The 27,445-nt window shown below is 37.7% G+C and overlaps 1 protein-coding gene across 12 annotated transcripts in view; it reads left to right on the forward strand.

The window, feature by feature from the left end:
- Pcdh15 (protocadherin related 15) overlaps positions 1 to 27,445 on the forward strand; it is a 535,963-nt gene that overhangs the window by 252,367 nt on the left and 256,151 nt on the right. For 11 of the 12 annotated variants that reach the window (XM_038341596.1, XM_038341597.1, XM_038341598.1 and 8 more), the window contains 3 exons: positions 413 to 521; positions 11,404 to 11,516; positions 23,238 to 23,444. In XM_038341596.1, coding sequence (XP_038197524.1) covers positions 413 to 521; positions 11,404 to 11,516; positions 23,238 to 23,444 — 429 coding nt within the window. Of the gene's footprint in view, positions 1 to 412; positions 522 to 11,403; positions 11,517 to 23,237; positions 23,445 to 27,132; positions 27,154 to 27,445 lie in introns of all 12 variants that reach the window. The other variant, XM_038341595.1, reaches the window with a different exon arrangement.

Genomic DNA, 27,445 nt, shown 5'->3' on the forward strand with positions numbered 1-27,445 from the left:
TAATTATCCAGATAAAATAAATTATTTTAAAATGAAAGAATGTAGAGTCTCAAATCTTTTCTAAAACAGGGAGAACCCACATAAGGAACTGTTTGATGTCTTTACATTTCGCTGAAGTCTTCTAAGCAGTTTAACAGTGTAGATTTTCTCCCAGACTTCCTCCTGGGAGAATCCCTTAAAGTTCTGTGAACATAGCTACTACATGTTTTTATTTTGAATTTAAGAGAGGCTCATTTCCCCTTCAGACGTAGAATTAACTAGTGTCAAATTATACATCCAGGCGATTGAGTTCCCGTGCCTACTTGGTTCTTAGTGCGTACCTAGCTGTCCAAATTCGAGTAAGCATCCTGATGTCAGCATTCCCTGAAGTGTGAGTGTGCAGCACAGCTAAACACTCTTAATTTTCTTCCAGGAAGAACTGAACCCCATTTTGGTGACCCCACCTATCCAAGCCATTGATCAGGATCGAAACATCCAGCCACCATCAGATCGACCTGGCATCCTCTATTCCATCCTTGTCGGTTTGTATTTGCCAACCTTTTATCCTGTTAGAAATCGATGAACGAATCCCCTCAAATCATAGCAAGCTCTTTAATAGCAAGGCTTTTCTTATTGAAGGTAACATATATAAAACTAGATAAAAATCTGAGTTTTTTTCTTCTTCCTGTTTCAGTAAATTGTTATGCAACAGACGATATTGCCTTTATAAAACAAACAAGTTGCAGATCAACTTTAAAGCATTTTTCAGTGTTTTCCAAAATGAAAGCACTATGGGCTTTGTTGAAGCTTATGGAGGAAGGAGAGGACTACTGACCCCTGAACACGATACAAATACCAAGAGCCCATTTCTGCTCTGAAAGCAAAGTATGCGCCAATGCATCTTTAGACATGCTATCATTTGCACCAGTTGCAAAATTGAGGAGATTTTACAAAACTTCTTAAATGATGTTGAAAAAACGTTGATGTTTCTGATGTGCATGACTGATGGGTTCTGGAAAGACGGGTGCATGGGAGAGACCAGCATCTCTGAACTAGAAATTGATGATTTTGGAATAACCCTAGTAGAGTTCAGCATTCTCTTTCCAGTCCTAGTCTCTGGCTTTGCCTCCAGCCTGTGTGCTCACATGCACACACCACCGTATTAGGCAGATTCTAGATAATTGTACACTGCCATACTTAGGAGTGGTATTTCTAACATTGCACCCCATAGTTCTATTTCAAGACTTTAGTCTTTAGAGTAATGTGTAAAACACAGGCCAAATGCATAGAATTAACCATTTAATTATTATTTTTTTTAGTGTTTATGAATGCAAGCCTTTTTAAGTCTACAGTTCTCTCGATATAAATAACAGGAAACATGAAATTTTTGAGCCACTAATTAAAGGAAATGATGAAATATGTCCACCTGTACTGTACATAGAGAAGGGAGGGGCAAACACTACAGTTTAAAGAGGGGATACATGGGCACCAAAGTCTCAGAAGCAGAACTAAAATACAGGAAGGAGGACAAAGAAAATAAATACTCCTAAAAGAGCTGCCTGGCTGTAGCTACAGCTATTTTCACAGGAAAACTGTTTTCCACGTGGAAACCAATAGAATTTTTGCTACTGCAATTAACGTGCCTCTGTGACCCACGTCAGCTCTCTGGCACCATGAGACATTAATGCCCATGCTGTACTCACCAAGACTTTCTACAAAAGACACAGAAAATGATTGACAGATTAACATAAACAATGCCCAAGACTATCATCCAAACATTTGCAAAACTGATAACGAAAGACATGTCCTGCTTTAACGATTAGCGTTTGATATGTCCTTAAATGGGTTAATGGGTTTATGGATGTAAACTCAGATTGTTTAACTGGTAGTCTTCCCATGTGTAGCAATAGGGAGATGAATTTTAGTCTTTGAAACAGGCTACAGGGAAAACTTTCAAAATTAGATTCCTAGTAAGTATAAAATAAGAATTTCTGCTGAGCTGAACTTTTCCATGAAATATACATATATTTAGATATTTTATTTGATTTTGTTTTGTATTTGTTATTCCTTATTTTCATCATTTTTATTTAATTTACACATATATTTAGATATTTTATTTGACTTTGTTTTGTATTTGTTATTCTTTATTTTCATCATTTTTTATTTAATTTACATACCAACCACAGTTTCTCCTCCCTCCTCTCCTCCTGCTCCCTCCCCCACCTCTTCTTACTCCCCCATTTTACTCCTCCTCCATCTCCACTTAGATGGGGTAAGGCCGCCTCTGGGAATCAATAAAGCATGGTACATCAAGCTGGGGCAGGACCAAGCTCCTGTCCCACTCTCCACACCAAGGCTGAACAAGACATCTCACTATAGGGAATGGGTTCCAAAGAGCCTGCTTATGTATCAGAAACAGGTCCTGGCTCCACAAAAGACCAAGCTACACAGTTCTTACCCAGATGCAGAGGACTATGTAGGTCCCCTGCCGGCTCCCTAGCTATCAGTCCAAAGTTCATGAGGTTCCGCAAGCTCAGGTCAGGGGTCTCTGTGGGTTTTCCCGTCATAATCTTGATTTACCCTCCCCTTGCCAAACCTTGCTCATAAAATCCCTCCACCCTCTTTTCAACTGGAATCCGATAGTTTCTCCCGGTGCTTGGCTGTGGATCACTGCATCTGCTTCCATCAAACACAATGACCCTCTCTGTACCATGGTATCTCCCCATCACTCTCCCACGCTGTCAAGCCCACAACTCGACCATCCAATATCCCTCATGTTCCCATCTCCTCATCCCTCCCCTCTACTCCCTCCTCTACTCCCAGTTTACACAGGTCATCCTATCTACTTCCTCTTCCCAGGAAAATCATGTGTCCCTCTTAGCTTCCTCCTTGTTACCTAGGTTCTCTGGGGCTGAAGATTATAGCCTGGTTATTTTTTCTAGTTCCATCCACTAGGTTTCAAACTTCATGATTTCATTGTTTTGGTTTGTTTTTTCTCTGCTGAGTAATACTCCACTCTGTAGATATACCACATTTCCCTTATCTAGTCTTTTGTTGAGGGGCATCTAGGTTGTTTCCAGGTTCTGTCTATTATGAATAATGCTATGAACATAGTTTAACAATTGTCCTTGGGGTATTGTTGAGCATCCTTTGTGTATATCCTCAAGAGTAGTATTGCTGGGTCTTGAAGTAGATTAATTCTCAATTTTCTGAGAAACTGCCATACTGATTTCCAAAGTGGCTATACATGTTTGCACGCCTACCAGCAGTGGAGGAGTTTCTCCTTACTCCACATTTTCTCCAGCATAAGCTGTCATTAGTGTTTTTGTTGTTGGTCATTCTGACAGGCATAAGATAGTTTCTCAGAGTCATTTTGATTTGCATTTCCTTGGTAGCTAAGAATGTTGAACATTTCTTTAAGTGTATCTCAGCCATTCAAAATTCTTCTGTTGTGAATTCTATTTAAATCTGTACCCCATTATTAAAGAGATTATTGATATTTTGATGTCTAGTTTCTTAAATTTTTTTTATATATTTTGGATATCAGTCCTTTGTTAGATGTGGGGTTGGTGAAGATCTTTTTTCAGTTTTGTAGGCTGCCATTTTGTTTTATTGACAGTATCCTTTACCTTACAGAAGCTTTTCAGTTTCAGGAGATCCCATCTATTAATTGTCAATCTCAATATCTGTATTACTGGTGTTATATTCAGGAAGCAGTCTCCTGTGCCAATACATTCAAGGCTATTTCCCACTTTCTTGTCTATCAGTTTCAGTGAAACTGGATTTATGTTGAGGCCTTTGTACTATTAGGCTTGAGTTTTGTGCAGGGCAATAGATATGGATCTATTTTCATTCTTCTACATGCTGCCATTCAGTTATGCCAACATCATTTGTTGAAGATGCTTTCTTTTTCCATTGCACGCTTCTGGCTTCTTTGTCAAAATTAGGTATTCACTGGTGGGTTTTTGTCAGGGTCTTTGATTCTGTTGATACAAATGTCTGTTTTTATGCCAATACCAAAATGTTTTAATTACTATAGCTCTGTAGTAGAGCTTGAAGTAAGGGGTAAAGATACCTCCAGAAGTTCCTTTATTGTACAGGATTGTTATAGCTATCCTGGGTTTTTTGTTTTCTATATTAAATTGTGTATTGTTCCTTTGAGGTCTGTGAAGAATTGTGTTAGGATTTTGATGGGGACTACATTGAATCTGTAGATTGCTTTTGGTAAAATCACCATTTTTGCTATGTTAAACCCACTGAATCCATGAACATGGAAGATCACTCCATTTTCTGACCTCTTCCCCCAGTTTCTTCCTTCAATGCCTTAAAATTCTTGTAATATAGGCCTTTCACCTGTTTGGTTAGAGTTACCTCAAGATATTTTATATTATTTGTTGCTATTGTAAAGGGTGTTATTTCTTTCTCAGCTAATTTATCATTTGTATATAGGAGGACTACTGATTTTTTTAATGTATCTTATATCCAGCCACATTACTTAAAGTGTTTATCAGCTGTAGAAGTTCCTTGGTAGAGTTTTTGAGGTCATTTATGTATACTATTGTATCATCAGAAAATAGTGAAAGCTTAACTTCTTCCTTTCCAATTTGTATCCCTTGATCTCCTTTGGTTGCTTATGGCTCTAGGTAGAATCCCAAGTACTATATTTAATAGATATGGTGTGCAATTAAGTTGCTTGTGTGAGATTAACCTGCTGGAAAATCACTTTCAGTCCCCTAGTTATATGTGTAAAAAGCTAAACAGAACCACAAAACAAAACAAAGAAATAAAGGAAATAAAAGAAATAAAGGAAAGCAGAGGAATGAGCCTGAATGAATACAGAACAGCAACAGAGATATACATGACTTGAAAGGAATGAAAATAAATAAAAATGAGAAAAGCCTCTGAAATGAAAGCTTCATGAAGAGCACCTTCTGCTGTAAAGAAAAAAAATGTGGCTAAAAGTGAAGAGAGGTCAACTGGTGTTAAAAAAAAAGTAACCAAACCAATCCTTGATCTATAGACCTCTCTAATTCCAAATTGCAGAAAACATAAAACAGGCTTCTCAAATTCACCAGGAGAGTTTACTCTACTGACAATAAGGCTGATTAAGTAGGAAATCATTAAATTTATGCAAACTGTATTCTTTGACTCTAGACAGACTTCATAGTACCCCAGACAATACCTCAAAAGCAAATTACCATAAACTTGATGTGTCAGATGTATTGAACCATCTATATCTATTTTGATTTACTTTGATCATATAGGTTTAATATCCCATTAACAGCAATAGCTTATTTTAGCAGAGTTTATAGAAGTTAACTAAAAACTGTTGCTTGTTGCAGACCATAGCCAGAGACTAGATGTTCTGTATTCTAGAATCACTGAGACTCCATACAATGCATGACATGAGATGGTCACTACTCCTTATACACAGATGCATTGAATGGGAATGTTGAATTGCTGTGTGGAGATTATGTTAAAATTGCCAAATTATTTTATTTACTACAAAGGAGAAACCCTTGGCGGTATCATCAGAGGAATGCAAATATCAAGGGGTAGCCTTTGAACTTAACATCAGGGGGATGCAATATTAGTAGTGCTTACCCTGAGATGAAGGAAGACGTGAAAATTTTAGTGGTGTCATGGTTATCTTTTATTTCTTAAATACAGCAAAATGCTGACATAGAGACAGAAAAAGTTAAAGTTTAATATTATCCAAATAATAAAGAAATCATGTACTCTTCAATGGATATTGTTAGCTGACTTACAAAGGCAAGTGACAGAAGAAAGGTCTAGACTAGCAAAATGCACATATAGCAGAAGGCTTTCTCTGGGTATATGGAAGATGACAATGTAATAAGAGAAGCTAAATTATTATTTGGATAAAGTTTGAATAGATGATTTGTCATAGAAAACATATAAATATATAAAAGCAAGTAAAAGTTCTTTTAGATTATTTACCTTTAAAAAAGACAAATTAAAACTCAGTGAATATGACTGCATACCTATAGAAACTGCCCAAATTTGAAAACGGATCCCTTGGGTTGCTCACAAACACAGTGCTGACTGAGTGCTGCCGTCACCTTGAAAAACTAGCATTTTCTTTAAAAGAGAAGCATGGTCATGAATGAAAAATGGTATAAATCTCTGAGGTGTCCTTAAGAAGACTATTAATTGTGTGATTTCATCTAAATGGGTTTTTAGGGAGGTGGACCCAAGGGACAATGAGCAAATCTGGCTGCTGAGCTAAGAATCTCATGGAGGGCACTTTGGCCAAGGCCTGTGTGAATCACCAAAGACGTGGTGATTATGCAACCAGCATATCTGACACACTTGCAACTGTGCTGCCTTAAACAGTTAATAAAACATTTAGACTCACCATCTGCCACAAGCTTGCTTTCTGACTATTTATGCAAGATAAAAGCATGTCAATGCTCATATACTGATGTGCACAAGAATGGTAAAGAAACTGAATCTGTGATTAATGCTATTGGAATCCTTACAAACACAAGAATAGATAAATCATGGTGTGTCAATAGAGCAGGAAAATGCCAATGCAATAAAAAGAAATGACCTGAAAATGCAGAAAAGAATACCAATCACTAGGTTGCTATAAAAGGAGCAGATAATGCCACAAAATTAGTACATGCTGACAGAAAGTGCACAGTGGCACAGAAAGGCATTCAGGAGCCATCATGCAATTATTAACAGGAGCATTGCTTTAATGGTGACAGTGGTACGTAGATCAACATGAAATTATACTTCTATAACATGTAAAGCTTATGGTTTGGTAATTATAGTTCTCTTACAGAAAACAAATTATGTCCAACTTTGTAAAAATTACAGAGGGCTAATTTAGCTTGACATTTCCTTCACAGAACTATGAGAGTAAAAATGGAGGTCTTTTTGTATGTACAACAATAAGGGTTTTCAGACTCATAAGTTCTGTTGACTACAAAGAATTACATTCTCTTAATTACTATGTTCATAATTTAACTGGTTTAGGATATAGCTTTCAAGTTTGCATTAAAATTTGGACAATCAAATTTTCTTCTATGTATGAGTTTCACATATGTATGAAAATATGTGTATGGTGAATAGATGAGCATTGTATTTTTAGTTATCTTTAATAAATCATTATTTTTAACATGTATAGAATATTAAACTACCATAGCATTTACTCTAGATCTATTTTTAGATCTCTAACTACATATTTGATCCATTAGTGTTTTGTAACCACTTCTACAAATCTACCTTCTACAATAGACCAATAAACCCAATGGTGCAATTCATTGGGTGAGACTATATGACCTGACATGGAAGAATTTGGAGTCTATAAATAGATATTCTATGGTAGAATCCTGCTTTATTCATTTTTCAGCTATGAGAGTTGATGACATTAATTCCCCTTAATCTCTTTTGAGTTTTCCTGTCTTCATAGACACAATAATAACATCTTCCCCATAGGGCTGTTTGATACTTAGATGAGGTAGTAGATTTATAAATATAAAGATTACAGTGTTTCCCCCACAGTAAACCCAGAGTTATCATCTAATAAGTGTTTCTTTCTGGAGGCTCAGCCTCTTTTTTCAGATCAGTTGTGTAGCACATTCTTTTATGCTCTCGGCTCACCTTCTAGCATATCCCTACCTCATTCTCCATCCAAGAGATGGCTGGTGCAACCTGCAGAGCCAACTCTGAATTACACTATACTTGACAGAAATTTTAATGGAAATATGTAAAAATATGAGAGAATAAAAATTTTCTCTTCACTATTACTTAAGAAATGATGAACAGAGTGAAGTTGTTTTTATCTCTATATTCCCTTCCATTTCTTCTCATTATCATGAAAAGGACTTCAGACATAGCTCTTTAATCCACAAATATCTATTACAAATGTTTATAAAATAGCTGCTTAAAAATGTGCTGCTCATCATTATTTATTATAGATTTCTCACAAACACACTTACGCTTTATGTCTTACTATTTTTTTCTTGGTAAGTACCCCAGGTGGGATGCTGAAGCATCACATACTGTTCACCTGTTGTAAATGATATTTCTATTGAATCGTTTTAAATTTACACTGGTTTTCTTCCCATTAATTTTCCCCTAGATGGGTTTATTGGAAACATAAGTTGATGGTTGTTGAGATTCCCTACCGAACACATTGTGCTCTTCTTGGCATGGTTCCACATGGCTGCCGCTTAGGTTTGCTGTAAACAAATGAAGGATTTTGTTGTCTCTGCTAAAGCCATTTCCTAGATGATGTACAGCCTTTTCTGTTTTGTCCTCCCAGAATGCCCAAGACGAACTATCCATGGCACATAGGTCCATATACACAAACCCAGAGAAAGTATCTCCTTACTTTTCTGGAGATGAAGATCAAGGGTCCCATCTCTGACATTTGACGAAGTCCCCATCCTATAAATGCAATATATCATCCTCACCTCATTTTTGTTATTAGTAGGTTTTTGTTTTTATTTTACCAGCTTGAATAAGCTCATAAAAAATGAATGTGTGTTCTCAGTTTTTTGGATTTCCAGTATAATTTTCTACTCTTCAAATGGTGCCAACCATCCTCCTCCATAATCATTGTCTTAGCTCAGGTGTTCTATTGATGTGAAGAGACACCATGACTATGAAAACTTTTATAAAGGAGAATATTTTATTGGGGCTGGTTTACAGATCTATTGTCATCATGTTGGGAAGCATGGTGGCACATAGGGAGACACTGCTGGAGAAGGAGCTGAGAGTTCTACATCTTATCTGCTGGCAGTAGAAGGAGACACTGTGTGCCAGCAATAGTGTGCATAACTTGAGCATGCAAGACCCCAACAACCACTCACGCAGTGACACACTTCCTCCAACAAAGCCACACCTAGTCTATCAAGGCCACATCTCCTAATAGTGCCATTCCCTATGGGTCAGGCATTCAAACACATGAATCTATGGGGGCCATACCTATTTAAATGAGGGCAATGATCAATAGAGCCCTCTTGTTTTTAGTGTTATGAAATTAGGAATTTAAATTTAATTAAAATTAAATTTTAAAAAATTTAATATTTGATCTGTTTCATGTCAGGACAGTTATTTTTGATGTCCAAAGTACCTGAATTTGAGGAGGGAGATCCTTCTTACTGGCTCTTGAGAAGTGGACAGCAGCATAGGAGACGTGCTAATCATTCTTGCCACCTGTAGTAAAATAGTTCACAGTTCTTTTAAATCTGACTTGGACCCAGAGTGGAAAATGCCATGCCCTTTAAGAAACTTCTGGTACTAAGGGTTTGTATCAAATCAAATACATTGCATCAAATACATTTACTACAATGACCACCTGACTACCAAGGGTGGTCATTGTTCCCAGCAGGTCATCAATTCAGTGTGCACAGCCATGGGGTGAGCCTGTCTCTTCTGAGAGCTAAACTATAACATGAGACTCCGCATTTACTTCTAAGTCAAGGCTTAAAATGGAAATATTTATATTTTACCTTTAATCCTACATTCATGTCTTGGTTTGGGGTGGTTTTTTCTTTGTTTGTTTGTTTGTTTTTTGATCTTTCAGTTTTCAATACTTTAAGTGCTAAAATTCAAGTATCACATAATTATCTTAGAGTAAAATTATCAACCCTACCATCAAGGTATGAGTAGTGTACACAGCTTCACTTCATCTTTAATTTTTCTGTCTCAGCTATAATCACCAGGATAAGATAACAGATCGTTACCTTTTGAAGTTCTGAAATGTTTGTGTTTATAACACCAAATGAATTTACATTTAGATTGGCATTTCTGAGATATCTGTAGATCTAGTTTGTTTTATAGTTACATAGAGCACATATATATGCTCAAAAATAAAACATTAGTTATTAAGAGTCCATCTTCTATGCCAACCTGTCATTCATTGCTTTACTCTCTTTCCTTTTTGTCATCCATTTTTAATATTATGATTATTCCATTTAATACACTATGCATTTCTCTTTTAGTGGACCAGTTTTCTGAGTTCAGTTTTACTTATATGAAGAGAGTTACATTGATAGTTCAAGGTTACAGGTGTGCTAAGCATATATGTATGTGTAGGTAGATGGAAGAATATAGCATTCATTCAAAGATCTATTGCCACTTACTTACTTAGCCAGATGAATAATTATAGATTTTGGATGGTTATTGATTGTAACAATGGTATTCTTACATTGTTGAGCAGAAGATACACATAGTCAATGGCAGAGTACTGATCACGAATAAGGTCATAGGAATCATCCTGGGTGCTGTTACAAAGAAGGCAAACATGGTTTTGGTATAGATCTATAGTTTTGCAACACTCTTTATTGATGCCACATTTGCCCAGAAATGAGAGATGGAATCTTAATGCAGCTGAATCTGTGTTTGTGTTCTTAAGTCCAGAGGAAGCTCTCTATGGCTGTGACTAAAACACTGTATTTTCCTTCTGTGCCCTCTGTATAATCTCTCACAGACCATTTCAACTCACTGCTGTCGATTTTTCCTATAAATAAATCTCTCTATAGTAGTAAGTCGAATTACTTACCATAGTTGAAATCAGTAATTATAAATCTCTTTGTAGTCGGAATATTTAATCTCCCAAATTTTTGCATCCTCATTTGATTGAATGCCATATACTTACATCCATATACAAATAGATTATTGACAGTCGCTGTTGGTTACTGACATGCTTAATTGTTAATGTGATATGATTTGACTTTTACATCTGACTGCTCTGGCCGGACATTTCTTTACTTTGGGAACAAGAATATTCTAATATACAGGGAAAGATTATGTGGGTAAAGTTAGAAAAATATGCAGGAACAAATATATTGCAATGTACTGAAGTGCCTGCGTTTAAGAAAGATGCACCTTAAAAAACAAATTTATTTAAATTGTCAGTGGTTGGCATATTAGCTGAACACTTACCTTTTAAAAAAATCAAAAGCATAAAACAACAACAAAAAAGAACTTCCCTGCTGCAGGAGAACATATCTATATTAGTTCCTTGACATCTTGATATTTGTTTTAAATTGCTAGTCTTTATTTATTATAAGACATATTGAAAAACCATGCAGAGTATAATTAAGATTTATGTACCATTAAAATATAATTTTATAATCTAAAATTTGCTTTTCCTCTACTTAATGTCTCTTTTCATATGACGAGTTTCCAAATTAATTAAAGAGCTCTCTTTAAAAAAATAATAATTCAGAAAACCATCCAAACAAATACCTTCCCCTTCACTAACTCACAGGCTAATTAATTATATATCACATTTGCATCCACTCTCCCTAGACTGGATAATTTAGAAACTTAATTTACTAATGGAATTATAGCTGTGTTGCTCTGTTACTGAAGGAAAAAGACGAATCAGGTGGGTGGGTTGCTGTTTGTTCTCAGTTCCGAACTGTGTCTCATGTCTTGCAGGCACCCCTGAGGACTACCCCCGCTTCTTCCACATGCATCCCAGGACCGCGGCGCTCACTCTTCTGGAGCCAGTCAACAGAGACTTCCACCAGAAATTTGATTTGGTTATTAAGGTAAATTAAACTAAAACCTAATTTCCTTGTAGTTATGAAATGCTAACCAAAGGAACATACAGAGGCCACTGTAGACCTCAATTTAAAAATGAGAATACATATGAACCACGATAACCGATTTTTTTCTATAAACATTGAAATTTTTCTCATATATATAGTAATTTTCAATGTATTTATACAATAAATGAATTGGTCAGAGATACATAGTTTATATAACAAACTATACTTTATCTTTTAGCATTTATTTTCTTATAAAAATAACTTTTGGATATAAAAGATAAAAATTGGCAACATTAGAATATACTTTATATATTGTTTACCTTAATGTTATTATTTTTGGTGCTCATGCATTTATAGCATATATTGAACTTACTTACCCACCCTGAGATTTTTAAATGTATGCCTTACTATTTTCTTTATGTCAGGAAGATAAACCTAGAGCTGAAAGAAAACTTAAAGCTAGCATGACCTACTGGACATTAAAATATTATCATTTTTAAATTGAAAATTAAGTAATTATTAATTAATATTAGTAGGAATTATATTATATTGAAACCACAAATCCTGACAGACTTCATAAGAAAGTTGAGATCTAAGATTTCTGTTCAACACTGAAGGAAGAATGAGAATTTGCTGAGTGAAATCACATACTGAATGAGGGTAGCTCTAAGTAAGAGACAGGACAACAATAAACCCTGGATAAGTCTAATACATATTACATGATATTATACACACACACATGTGCACATGCCCACAGAATTATTGAAACAAAAATATTAGCGCTGTGGAATTAGTTCAGTGGTAGAACATTTGCATGAGGCCCTGGTTTCTATCCCCAGAACCTCATAAATAAATTACCTAATTGAATGAAAAATTTAAATAAAAAGGAAATGAAGAAAGAGGACTTGCTGAGTAGGTGCTCTGGGAATGTTGGGTTTTGTCCTTCTTCATTGGCTGGTTGCCACCACCTGCCTGTTCTCTTATTTGTACCACTGTGAGTGGGATGTGAAATTCAGTGTCAGTAGCTATTGTGAGACAGGCACATGGTTAATACTGGCCACAAGTGAGGCTGGCTTTGGTTTTACTTTATCCAAACTTGTAGTGTGCTTTTCTGGATTAACTGTAGGTAAGGTCAACTTCAAATACCATTACACTAAATGCATTTCATTTTAGTGCATAGTACGTGATAGCTTCCTACATCACATTATACTATGTGTAGCTAATCATGTGTTTATCTAGTCATGCTTTGTCCTTGGAGAATTAATAGTGTAGATGTAGGTAAGTCTCCATCACTCTGGATTTATCTGCTGGCAGAGAGCAGATCAAAGATCTAACAACCAACCAAAAGAAAGTATTTCAATTATCTGGAGTTTCAAAGAGTTTCTGAAGATTACCCCAAGCTTAATGTTGTTGGGTCAAGAGATTTTGGCCAGTAAATGAAAGCCAAAATGTGACTTTTAATAGAAAGGTTTAGAAGCATTGTGTAGCTGACAGCAAGCAATCAGCAACAAAACAAACAAGAAATAAAGGAAGAGCACCTTTTGGGTGGATACAGCCCCGCTGGGATGTCACTCAGCAAAGGCACATGGCTGTCCTCCTCTGTACAAAGGTGTCACACCCTAGTTTCTCATCTTGCACTGACTTATTTTGCATGAGGCCCTGGTTTCTATCCCCAGAACCACATAAATAAATTACCTAATTGAATGAAAAATTTAAATAAAAAGGAAATGAAGAAAGGACTTGCTGAGTAGGTGTTCTGGGAATGTTGGGTTTGACAAAATACTTATTTTGTCTAAGTATTGTTTCCAAACTGCTTCATTTTAAAACATGAAATCAGTTTCTTTTACTACCCACATCAGTGCAACAATCCATCAGTTACAGAACAAAAAAAAATCAATTTGAAATGTGACCAAAAAATTGTTCATGTTTCAATAGCACTTTATACTACTACCGAAGGGAGTTGCAGACATTACTACCACATTGCTGTGACCCAAAGGTCCCATGATAGGATCGTGAGTGAAAGTATCAATTAAAAAAAATAACAATGGGCCTTATACCAGGCTGACTATCCTGGCATTCTTTGAAATGCCGCCACCACACAGTTCTCCTCAGTAGTAAATATTTCATTGTTAGTTTTTCTTACATTAGTGTTTTGTTTTTCATTAACTATGGAAGTGTTTTTGGTGCTGTTGATTTTGGTCCAAATTTGTGTTTGGGAAGCTGAGGAAAATAAAACATGGCAGTGTCTGCCTCTGGACCGATGAAGAATCCTGCCTTTAAAAGCCGCATGGCACACTAACAGCTGGCTTGTGTCACAAACCAGAGATTTCTCATCTTTATTTCTTGCTGTTTCTGCCAGTGATTTATTCTGCACGCAGACAAGAAAAAACAATGCAAAGGTGAAACCTGGAAGACAACGTTGGATAATTAGAAACTTTAGCTCAGTAAACAACCCAAACACACTGAACTGAAAAAGGAAGGGATGCTCAGCTGTAAAACATTCCCAGCCTTCAGTTAGCTGCTCTCATCTGAGGATGCTGGAAAGTTGATGCGCATTGAGAAGAAGAATCGGTCATTTGCTTTGTGCCAGAGTAATCTTACTTATGGACCATAGTCCTCAAATGAGTGTCCATAACACACTAGGCACTGTCAAGAACATCCCAGTTTGAATTTTGAAATATCTTATCCTTCCACAGGGTTCTTTCAAAAGCAATCACAAATTTGCTGTGATGTGGAAATACGAAGTCATATTTCAGATATCAGATGACTCAGTGAGTTTAATGCAGGTGCTGAGTGCCTTTAACAAATCTCAGGAAATTCACTTTTATTAATATAGTATATTTAAATTAGTGTTTATATGCTAGGCATCGAATACAAAGCAAAACCTTGAATTATTAAAACAGATCAAATGAATAAATTATTAATAATTCATTCTCCCTGGGTTCCTTAAAGAATAATTGCATTTCATCTAAATCCTTTTGATTAAAAGCTTTTATTAAACCCTGATAAAGCAAGGGCCACAGTAAAACTGCTACCATAGACATTATAGTGCCTTGAGCTTCCGGTTGTCACTCAGTGGCTCACTCACGTACCCAGCAACCACAACCTAGTTTGCTTCTCTTCCACGCCACAGCCATGCTATACTATCACGTAAATATATTGCTCTCCTAAGTGTGAGCAGCCACCGTGTAGGATCTGAGGGCCAGATGGAGATAATCAGAGAGACCTAAATGCATCATGCTCCTCTGGTCTTCTTCTCCTTGAACTTTCAGGCCAGAGGTCTAAATCACAGAATTAAAAAAATGGCATATGCATATGGAAGATGCCCCCTTCTAGACCATGTGTCTGTATTATGGCAAGCGTCCTCTATATTAAATGTCTCTTCAATCTCTTAGTTTTTACAGAAGATGGGGGGGTAATGCATTTGCTTTTAAATATCTTTCAATTGTGCTTTTATCATCTATAATTATGTATAGCTGGGGGGTATACATATACGTACATGTGAGTCCAGGTGCCTGAAGAGGCCAGAGGTGTCAGGTTTCCCTGCAGCTTGGATATAAACCCCCTGATGCCAGTACTAGGAATCGAACTCAGGTCCTCATACTCTGGAAGAGCAGTATCTGTTCCTAGTCACTGAAATATCTTTTCATCCATACTAAAATATATTTCGTATTGGACTCCCTGCTTACCAGTACCTATGTAGAACCCTTAGTAAAATCCAAATATATGCTGATGCATAGTTTAGGCTATTTATGACTGCTACAAACAGTCAGTTCCTTCTAAGAAAATATAAGTATTTGATATAGGATATGAGACCAAAATTTAAGTTAATGACATGGCATCCCTGTCTCACAACAGTGTTCATCCAGAAGGGAGAGTGAGTCCAGAAATAAAAGGTAGATGAATACAGCAGCCATCAAACACATGTTGACAAAATACACACAGAGGCAAGAGTTTACTTGATGCTCACAAGTTGACCTGCCACTCCTTGGAGAAAGAGAGAAAATTTATTCAGTCCCTTCATGGACACTTAATTTTAGTAAGTCCCCTCCACATGTACAGGTCACTTTGAGGACAAAACAGCAAGTCCAAGTCCCCCAGGATATTTAGAAGAAAGCAGCCTTTCAGTTGGTGTAAAAGTCCTCCTTGACCCAATGCATATGAGCTACCCAGCCCCCACTCCACACCCTTTGCCACCCCCCCCTGCTCCATGTCCCACATGATTTACCACAGATTCCTCTCCACTCCCCTCAAGAACTTCACTAGCCTGTACTCAGTTTCCCACGGGAACCACTCAAGACCACTTTTTACACCCACATGAACTAGACAAGCCCATACTTCACTCCCCTGCATGGGCTACCCCGGCCCTCACTCCACTCTGCCACCTAAACTACCCCATCCTCGTGCTATTCTGTTCTATGAGCCACCTTAGTCACCCACTGCCATTCTCCCACATGAACAACCAAGCACCCACTCCAGTTTGCACATAAACTACCCCAGCTCCCATTCAACTTCTGCTTTCTGCACACGAACAGCCCCCGCCCTCACTCTACTCTCTCCCCATGAATCACCCCAAGCTCCAGAATCCACACAATCCCCTTATGAACCTCCCCAACACCCTCTGTACTGAACCCAAGCAGGCTTTTCTCATGTGATTCTTAGCTTTTCCATGGAAATATTAAAATGAATAGTGAAAAATGTCTAAGCAAAAGAAAACTTTTGTTTTTCTCAGGAACAGAGAAGAGAAATAATAGTCTCTGCTATGCACATTCCAGGTCCATTTTTACATCAGTATTTTTATGTTGTTGGTCCTTAACATTCATATGATTCAAAGTGGGATGTTTATCAACCAATTCAGAAGAGGTACTTGACGAGTGTTTTCTAAAAGTTGAGGCTATTTTGAAACTGGGAATAGCCACCTCCCAGAGTTCCCCTGTTATGGTAGTCTTAAGGGAAAGGCTAAATGCAGAACTACCTCAGGTTGTATAATACCCTTTCCAAAGCTCTGTTCTTTCCAGAAGTGACTGCATCTATCTTCAAATTGCTGAAAATAGCTGGCGTACTTTGCACTGGTTTATATTTTAAAATCTAAACAAAAGGAAATGATTTTATTACTGAGAAGTACATAAAGGCTTTGAGGATTTCTTTCTCCACTGCAATAAGTTACAAGCATATGAACAACTTGAAACAAAAGTAAAATATACTTCATTATATGAAAAATAATCCCTAGCTGGAAAGTCTGTTGATTTTATCGTGTTGTCATAATATAAGGTCTTCTGAGAGTATGCTTCCTATATTCTTTGTAGTGAAGATATCTTTCTTTGTCAAATGGAAATATGTTTATTCCTATGAGAAATGAGCTCTTTGGATTTATAGCCCTGTAGACAAATCAGTTTTACTGTGCACACACAATTCTGTGTATTTTGTTTGTGCTATCTATTATATATTTTGTGAGCTTTTGAAGATTTCTAGTTCCTTTACTTCCAAACTACTTGATGTGGTAATTAATTTTTAGCCTACTTAATAATGTTCTATAGGGTTGAATGCAGAATAAGTTTATATGCATTCAAGAAGGCTAACCTTAATAAAATTACTACTTAGTTATTATGATGATGATTTTTGACCAGGTAAGCATAGCCTTGCTGAAAGCAATCTCTCTCTACAAGATGTCCAAATTTAAATAGGAGACATTGCTCAAAGGAGAAAGACTATCAGGATATAAGAAATTTACATGGGGTGAAAGGTAAAATGGAGTAGGAGGGAAATTTAAAAACAGAAAAAGGGGGAAGAGTAGCAATACAAAAGGAGAGGGAGGGAAGAGGATGAAATAGCTTAAAACCCCATAAGGAATCATTACAATACACAAATTACATATAAAATTACATACAATACATATAAATCAATGTTTATACATATATAGCTTAAGGAAGTTAAGTCCACTTGGACTGACAAAGATCTCCACAGGGGTCAAAGACTATATAACAAAACCCCCAATACCAGTCATAAGAAACCACCATTCAAAATGTTGTTTGGGGGAGAGAAAGGCCCTCACCCCAAAAATATAGGCTATTGCTGTTACCATTGGTTGTTTCCCAAAAGTTTAAGGTAAGGCTTTATAACTGAAGATACCGTGCTTTTCCAACACGAGATCTGATCTATATCTGATTTGAACACCTCCTCCCTGAAGGAGAACTAGTACTCATGGTGCATAAGAGGCTATACAGGTTTCTGAAGGAAGGAAGGAACCAATAACATATCTCTATGAACCACCACCACAACAACAACAAAAACAGCATGGCATGATAACTCTGAGGGTATAATAGTGGCACCCATGTCTGGGCAGTAAACAACAGCTTTCCAATTGGACTCAAATCCTGTTTGATAGGCAGAAAATCATGTCTGATACTAGAAACATAACCAAACTCCTGAGGCTAGTGAGGTCATAGGTCTTAGAGAGTGGCCTATGTTGCCACACAACTGAATCAGCATGATACCTAAAAGGTTTCTAAATATATATTCTTAAACTCACAGATAAATGTAGACCCCCACCCTCACAAAAGAAGATTCTCTCTTAAATACATGGAGATTACAGAAAACTGACTGCCCTAAAGCAGAGAACATGTGAAAGTAGGGACCCCAGCCCCAGTGAATGCATCTATAACATAACTCCTGCACCTTAAGCCTAGGGAACTTCTTAGTAGAGGAGGCAGAAAGCTATTTGAGGCAGAGGATGAGGAGGACAACTTCTGTATGAAGGTGTCTCCTGGAAATAAGATACACTAATGATACTTGAACCGTATGGCTGTCTAACTAAGACCCAAAAAAAGTGTATGCTCACCCAGAAGGGAGATATTCCATGGGGCTCTTTCCCTAGACAAAGAAATACAGGCAATGAAGAAATGCTGAGAGCAGAAGAAATTGTCTTCTTTGGGAATGAACTTGCAATTGATTATCTAATGCCAAATGATTAGCCCTGAAATCATGTATACAAATTACACTGAATGGACTAAACAGGTTGTATGTATATATTTACAAGTTATACAGTGGGTCTCTCTCGTAAACACACACACATGCACGCACACACACACACACACACACACACAGAGGCATATGAAAAGGAAGTTATGATTTCAAGAGGGATCAGTGGAGTACATGGCATGGATTAGACTCTAATCATCGGAGGGAAGAAAAGGAAGGTTAAATTATGCAGCATTTAACTTTAAATGATATTTAAATGATACTTCTCCCAAACTGAAATGATTGATGACCAATTATCCATGAGGTGTGGGCAGAGTTAACTTCACCTGCTCACCTGGGGCCTATTATCGGTGAATTAACCTTAACCATTTGCTAGACTTAATAAGACAAGCTGAAATGCTGGAGTCATGTTTTCCAAAAGAGTGCAGTGTGAATGTGTCCAGGTCATGGTAGTATTTTGTTTGCTTGCTTGCTTGTGAGGTAGGGTCTTACTGCAGGCCTGCCTGGCTTGGAACTCACTACATAAACCAGACTGACCTTGAGCACGCAGAGACAGCCTGCTTCTTTCTCCTAAGTACTGGAATTAAAGTCTTGGACCACCATGTCTGGCTTGTGGGTTTGTTTCTCGAAGGCAAATCTCCTAACTTCCATCACTGTCTTGTACTTCGGAAATAACAGTTAGCATTCAAGGAATAATAAAATTGCCATACATCCCTGATTTCTGAGGACTTTTATTTCTTTTAGTGGTGGATATTTTTCTTTCGAGACAGAATGTCATTTGGCCCAGTCTGTCCTTGAACTCTTGCTAGGTAACTGAGGATTGATCTCCTTAATGTCACACCTCCACTTCCAGAGTGCTAAAATTGCATACATTTATCAGTATACCAGGCTTTGTAATTTATATTCTACAGTAAGATTTTAATAGCAAATGACAAGATAGATGGTAAATATTTTAGCAAGATTTTAGGAGTCCCAAAGTGCTATCAAGAGATAAAGGAAGGAAATCTAGTAGCATATCATGTTAATTAATAAGGTCATCAAATGAGCCAGGTGTCAAAAGCATTTGATCAGTGTAATGTCTATGAGAAGAGAATTGCAGAAGAGCAAAGATCCAGAAGGTTCTAACCTAACAGCATTATTGGATGTCAGTGATTCCACACAGGGGTAGCAATCCGGAGCACAGTATGCAGAGCTTACCGGGTCTGAGGTAATGTAGAAATCACTGAAGGGCATGAAAAAATAAAGCACAACTGGAAACAATGCAGTGGCAGGTGTGTTTGCCTACTGTGGACAAGCTCTTCAATCCGTAGTCTACATGTGACCCAAACAAATGAAAAAACTGGTATTTGATAAAGTCAAGTTATCCTTATGGGAATGTGTAGTGATCGAGTGTAGAACTAGGCTGAGAAGTTTAAACAGTCCATAGGAGATGGTAGCGCAGTGGATGAAAGTGCTTACAATCTGTGGGGTGTGTGTGTGTGTGTGTGTGTGTGTGTGTGTGTTGTGATGTTCTTTCATGTATGTACCTGTGTGTATGTGGGTGATCATGCCCATGCATGCATACCTGTAGTTTCTGTCTTCCTCAATCCTCATCATGCATTTTGAGCCAGAGTCTCTCACTGAGCCTGGAGCCTCCTGCTTTGGCAATGCTGAGGGCAGTGAGCTCAGGCTGACCTCCTATTCCCTTTCCCTGTGCTGAGATTAGAGACACACTCCACTGTTTGGCTTTTTACGTGGGTGCTGAATCAGCGCTGCTCCTCAAACTTGCAGAGCAAACACTTAACTCCCTGAGCCATCTCACCAGCCCTCCAACCTGGCTCTCCGATCCACCTTTCCACGTCTAACCACACACTTGTCAGCGTTAATAATATTTTATACGAGTAAATAGCTTTAAATGCTACCGCTTTCACTTGCCTTTCTTTCTTAAAAAGCCTCTTATCCCTTCTGATTGCCAGGGAGTCGCACAAACACTTAGGCCCACTAAAGGACAAAGCGTAAAACTGTTTTATTTCGGTGCCACATTTTAATCCTAACTGAACAGGAAGTGTTTATCTTCCTAGAACTTTCCTCTGCCATTTTCTCCCATCCCCTTTTCCTTTCCTTATTGTCCTGTAAATTTAGGGATCCTTGTTTGGTTTCTTGTGCATCTGGAGACATCTCAGCCCAACCTGCCTGTGTCTTACATACCACATGGCACTCAACATGAACTAACACATTCTTAGCTTTTACCCAATGCAAAGTATGTGGTTTTATATCTGGACAGGCAAACGGCATAAGAATTAAAATATGGGGTTGATCACAAATTATTAGATGCTGCTGTACTTCCGGTAGAACTAAAGGTATAATAGCAATCCAAAAGCATTAGTCATTATTATAACAAATCAATATCTGCATAATAAGCTGTGAAACTTTTTCGTGTGATGCTTTTCAAAGCTACGGGCAAAGTGGGAATTAAGTTATTCTGAAGAATTTAATTTGAGTTTTAGTTTTCTTCCCACTGAATCACTTTGTTTTCATGAAGCAAATAATACATGTTTTCCCGGCTTCACAACTCGTAGTAAAAACTAATGGCACAGTCTGAATATGGAATGTAAGCCTCTTGCATTATTATACACAATAATGAGGGCTGTCTCCCTCATTTTTCCCCACAGAATAATATGTATGCTTTTGTTGCATGAGAGAAATAGATTATACAATTTGCAAACTGCTGTGCCATTGTTGGTATTTCTGGACAGCACTTAAAATAACAATTAGAACAAGAAGAGTAAAGCAGAGATAAAAATATCCTGTGTAGAATGGCCTGTGTGTATAAACTGCTTCTTGCCCATAGGCCCATCACAGCAGAGCATCTCTGCCTTGAGCAGGCCATGATGCTAGGTGTGAATCCCGTGTTTGAACAGTTGGTTTCCATGGTGATGGACTCTATTTTCTTTTGTACACTGCATCTCCATTTCTTGTTCATGATCTCCAGAAGACTTGATCTATATCACAGAAGCTCCCAGAACTTCCCTGGCTCAGCACAGTTAGTCTCAGTCCCTCAAAGCACAGTGATCTTTATTCTGATGATGCCAGCACCAACCACATCAGCGTGAAGAAGCCACAGGTTGACTGTGGGGTCACCTTCATTGAGGAGTGGAGCTCAGAATACCATATGCCACAGACTATTTTGGCATTCCATTGCTAAGCAATAATGGATAGGCATAAAATAGCTGAACAAAAGAGAAAGTAACCTCAAAGTGTGAACAAAAAATAAGTTAAAATATACAAAGAAGTTTCTCAATCCTTTATATAACATTTTGCTGTCCATTTACTAATCATCATACTTTAAAATTGTCAGTCATGACATTCATGACATCTTACACATGAGGACTAGTCAGATATAGTAACAGAGCCCGGGAGTTTTCTTGGCACAAAAGTTACCAATTCCACCTAATGCCAGTAGGGCTTATTGTTCGTCTTCTTATTTGGTGGAAATGTTAAATAAGAAGAACAGAGGGAAAGTTTATTTTAGAAGCCTGGGTTTGGGACACAAGGGCAATGGGATTTCCACATATGACCCCATTGATTGCCAGGATGGATTTTTCTGGCCTGCAGGCTCAGTGCGTGTTTCTTCTTTCCCTTATCGCTCCATGCCCTTCAGAAGTGCAGCAGAAATAGACCAGAAAAGAATAAAATAAATGAAAAAATAAGTGCATGCATTAGTACAATTTTATTCAAGTATACTCAAGTAACATATTTCCAATAAATAACCTTAGAAAGTATTTAACTGTGAAAAATTATGGTGGAATTTTCTCTTTCACTTGTAGCTGTGGATTTTTAGGTCTTTTCCTGATTGATAAATGCCACTTGAATCTATTAATTTATACAAAACAATTACTGGGGACTGTGCCATGACAAACTGCATACTGCCGGTGACTTGCCAATGACACAAATTTCGTACAGTTCTGGCCTCTGGAGTCTGAGATCAAGGCTCTGGCACGTTCATTTGGCAAGGGGAGCATCCTCTCATATTTGGCACTTCTGTGCTGTGCTCTTGTGTGGTGGCAGAAATCCAGGGTTCTTCTAGTTCTTCTAGGGCCTTTGCACAGTTCTTTGTTTTCAGATATGATTCCTCCTGTATGGCCCTGGCTGTCCTAGAACCCTTCTTCTCCTGCTCTGTCAAGCAGGGCTAAGATGAAAGGACAGCCTCCTCAGGGCCACTGTGACCTCTTTATTAAGTACAATAATATCTCTAAGAGAGGCTGTATACTTGTCAAGGCATTCATCTCCAAAGCCCCACTGTTTACTACCTTTTGGATTAGTGGTTTAATATACAACTTTGGTCATATATGCATACATGAGACACCTAGCAGTTAATGTGCAGCGTGAAATAAGAAGTCATTGAAAAGACAAAAGCAATTGAAGGTTTTATTTTACTGATAAGCCACTTTTTTCTGTATCCTCGAATTATCAGCAACTCAATTTTATATGCCTTCTGTATTTCTAATTATGTATCAATACACTTAGCTCTTTACTGTATGTAGTATTGCAATAGTTTATCATAGTCAGTTTTCTGAAATGAATCCTGGATTTGAAAAAGGCAATTAACACTACAGGCTCCCTACTTCTATTTCTCATGCTTTTTGACACTGGTTAGAGCAGTCTGTCTCACTGCAAGAACCGTAGGGTATAGAGAGCCCATACCTATAACACGAAAGGTGTCACTCAAAAGAACATCACAACTAATTTTTCTTTAACTTGCAGGCTGAGCAGGACAATGGCCACCCGCTTCCTGCCTTTGCTAGTCTACACATCGAAATACTGGATGAAAACAATCAGAGCCCATATTTCACAATGCCCAGCTATCAAGGGTACATCCTGGAATCTGCACCAGTGGGCGCCACCATTTCTGAGAGCCTAAACCTAACTACTCCTCTGAAAATTGTAGCTCTGGACAAAGACATAGAAGACGTAAGTTCTATCAATATCTTTGTAGTGTTTATTGATATCCTCTCCTTTATGTATATTCATAGGAAGTAGTACAAAATAATAGCTACACAAACCACAAAGCAGAGAATAAACAAAGTTGGTGTAACGAATCTTGGTGCTGCTGTAGTTCAATTGCATATCAGAGGTAGTTTTCAAAGTGTGTTTTGTTTAAATGGTGTTCTTCACTGTAGCTTTTCTGCATATGAAAGTCAACGAGTGGTTCACTTGGTGCTTGCTAAATCACCAGGGTGAGCTTTTGTGTTAATATAAATTGAAAGCTGTGTGATATAGTTTGTGATAAAGAAAAATAATGGCATTATTAAGTGACTATAAAGTCACAAGAGCAGGATAAAGGAGGGAGTTGCTTCCAGGCAGGTGCAAAGACCTCAGCTCAGATCCTAAACACCCACATGAAGAAAATCTAGCCAGTAAGTGAGCTCCAGACCAATGAAAGACCACTAACAATAAAGTGTGGGGGAAATGCCAGATTTTACCACTAACCTCCATGTGTGAATGCACACCCATACACGGGCATGTGTCCATGCATTCCACTATACACAGATGCAGGTGTACTTCCATATCACACACATGTACCATATGTACACCCACACACATATATGTATCACAAACACAAATAAATAAGTAAATAAATAAACAAACGATAAAACAAAAAGTGAAAAATAAAAAAATGTGACTCAATCGTTTAAAACTAAAGCCATTCCTAAAAGCAGCCCAGAGTAGCATCTTTGGGATTCCCTTCCATTGTGAAGGCAGGCTATTAAGGAAGACATCTTGGGGACCATTGACGCATGTGTACTTCAGCTAGTGGCTGGTGAGGTGTCTGTTCCTCCAGGTCCCATCTGGCTGACTTCTGCTCTTGTTGTATTGACCTTGCTGGTATGAGTGGAAAATAGTCCAGCTGGGCAAAATTAAAGTAATGTATCCCATTGGCCAGAGATATTGTATATGAAGACTGGATAGAAAATCCATGTGAGTCAACCCAGAGTCCTCTAGGAAATTACGGAGGGAGAAGCAGAGTGAGGAAGCTTGTCAGCATTTTTTATGGCAGAAATGAATGTGATATCTTGGTAGCCAATCGGCTAATATAATACTAACAAGGAAAGCAAGCTACCAGAGGGAGAGGGGACTTGGCAGAGTCATGATGAGACATTGGATCTCAGCGCTGTCCCCATCCCTAAAATCCACTTCAAACTCTTCATCCTTCTGCTCTCACCCCGTGAGCCTTGGGATGACAGGCCTGCACCACAACACCTGGCTTTAATTCTAAAATTTTTAATTGACAAATAAAAGTGTCCTATTTGACTAAATGCACAGCACACAGCACTGCTCTAGAACATTCTTAAATTGTTCATCACATAGAGGTCCATCACTCTTAAATGTTCTCTTCTGTTCTTTGTCTTGATGCTTGCCTTTGCTGATTCTTGTCTAACTCTTTGGTCCTTCTTAGTTTCTTCTACTCTTAATCTTGAATTGCATTTTGAACCACAGTTCTCTCAAGTTCTTCATCTCTGCTTGGAAACAAGGTGAATGCCCCTCCTCTAAAACTCTGCATTTCATAAAGGGACATTGAATGACTTCAAAAACTCAACACTTGACTGTATGACGCTTCTAAGGATGCATACATGATTTTTAAATTAAACTTTTAGATTAGATTACACACTAGATTCCTTTGTGCTTGAAATAAGTTGAGATGTGTGTTGCTCTGTAGAAGAACACCCAATCTCACACATATAGCACTTCTTGTAACTTGAACACTTGCCTGTCTTCAATTTCTGAAATTTTCTGCTGACCTGAGCAGTCACTGACACCTCTCATAATTGCCAAACTATGCCTTAGCTAAATGATTTTGCTTCACTTTCATGGTCTGAGGGGTCTCTTCTTTTTATATAAAATGATTTTGCCTGGCTAACATTTTTTTAGTGTTCATAATTCATCTCTGGTGGTTCAAAAAATCTTTTTCTTTCATAGTCCACACTGAGGTTGGGTGTCCCCCTTTGATGTATTTTTCTAACACACTTTAGATTTTGCAGTCTCGGTCTTTCCCCTTCAGTGAGCTTAAATCTCCTCATGGTAGATCTCACACCATGATAACTTGTGTGTTATTCATACCACTTCCCACCCCTCGATAGATTTTGATAACTCTCCAGTGTACTGATAAACTCAGACATGGTTGAAGGAAGAGGACATCGAGCATGTGCTTCAGATAGCTCAAAGATACTGAGATAGTCGATTCAGGTACTCGCTGTACAGCCCTTTCAATGGCTGGTCAACGCCAATTCTTAGAGAACTCCCTATCATATTGACATAAGACATTTACTTACAACTCATCCATGATTTGTAAATTCTACATTCACTGGAACACAAAATAGACATTAATATGTTTGAAAATGGATATTTGTCTGTCTGAATCATCTGTTGTTTCTCTTTGAAAACTCTTTTCTATATTTTTACAAGAAACTAGTTCCATTCTAGGAGTTTCCAAATATGTGCATTAACAAAAATAAATAGCAAGGTTGTTTCAACTTACTGTCAAAGTATTTACTACCTGGTAAGACCAACTTGCTCTGGAAGGGGTCAGAATTAGCAAGAATAACCAGCATAAGGCAGTGATCTAATAAGAGTTACAGAAATGAGCAACCTCAAGAAGATGTTACCAATATCAAAAGAGACTGACCTCAAGCAAGAGAAGCCAGGGCTCACTGCAAAAGTAGTTTCCTTTGGGCTGCTTCCTGGATAGGCAAGGCTAAGGTCCCATGCCAACTGGATCATCTCCTACAGATGGTAAATTACATCCTACAGATGACTTTTTCCTTCTATCAGGAAAAAGTGAGACAAGATTTCAGGAAATAAGATCCAGGTTTGCTGAGTTATAGCCATCCATAGTCTGGACTTGGAGTTCAAAAGCACTCTGAACATCACTGTAAGATTGAAAACTTATTTGAGAGAACATCCTTGTATTAGCCTTTACTTTTCACAGACTGACACGCACACATACACGAAATGCTTCCTTACATCATTTAGCAGTAGTGCAGTTTTGAAATAGTTCTTCCTGGAAGAGCATCAAGAACCGCACAAGGTTTACAACAGAACTGAGGCCACTGGGCTTCCCAGGGCAGAGCCAGAAAAAGCTGAGCATTGACCTTATCTGTAAGAGCACACAAGGTGATAGTTAACAATTATCACTAGCTTCTTTGACGATAGTGATTCACTAACAATTGAATACAAGTGTTGATATTTTACGATGTTAATCATTATACTTTTCCAGGTATTATGTACTTCTAAGTAGATACTTTTAAAATTGTAATCTTGCCGGGCGGTGGTGGCGCACGCCTTTAATCCCAGCACTCGGGAGGCAGAGGCAGGCGGATCTCTGAGTTCGAGGCCAGCCTGGTCTACAAGAGCTAGTTCCAGGACAGGCTCTAGAAACTACAGGGAAACCCTGTCTCGAAAAACCAAAAAAAAAAAAAATTGTAATCTTATCATACATGTGTCAACTTGCTAAAAAAAAAAAATGGTTGTATATTTCATGGACAATGTTGTTAGTTTAAGAGAACTTCATTTATCATCCCTCCTAGTGTGTATTTATGTGCATTGGATAGGCATGATCTTTACGTTTACCATGTTTATTTTGTGTCTGATTTCCATATAGGTGCCACCTGGTGGAGTTCCTGTAGGTACTAGGTTGTTGGTTTTGTGATTGTCAGTTGCTGTGTACCACTTCTAGTTCTTTCTTCTTCCAAATAAAACTTTATTATCACTTACTAACATCTAAGTGATAATTTAGTCAAAAATAGTATTTTAAATATTATTTAAATATTGATTGGTTTCTGAGTCTGTTACAGGCATTGGAAATTAGTCATGGAATTTCTCTTCTAAAAGGTTCTAAATTTGAGATGGAGTAGTATTGATCTAAGTACTTTTGGACTCGATTGCTAACTAAAAAATGACAAGTTAGAGTAGAT

Source organism: Arvicola amphibius, chromosome 9 (genome assembly GCF_903992535.2).
Source record: "Arvicola amphibius chromosome 9, mArvAmp1.2, whole genome shotgun sequence".
Lineage (NCBI taxonomy): Eukaryota > Metazoa > Chordata > Mammalia > Rodentia > Cricetidae > Arvicola > Arvicola amphibius.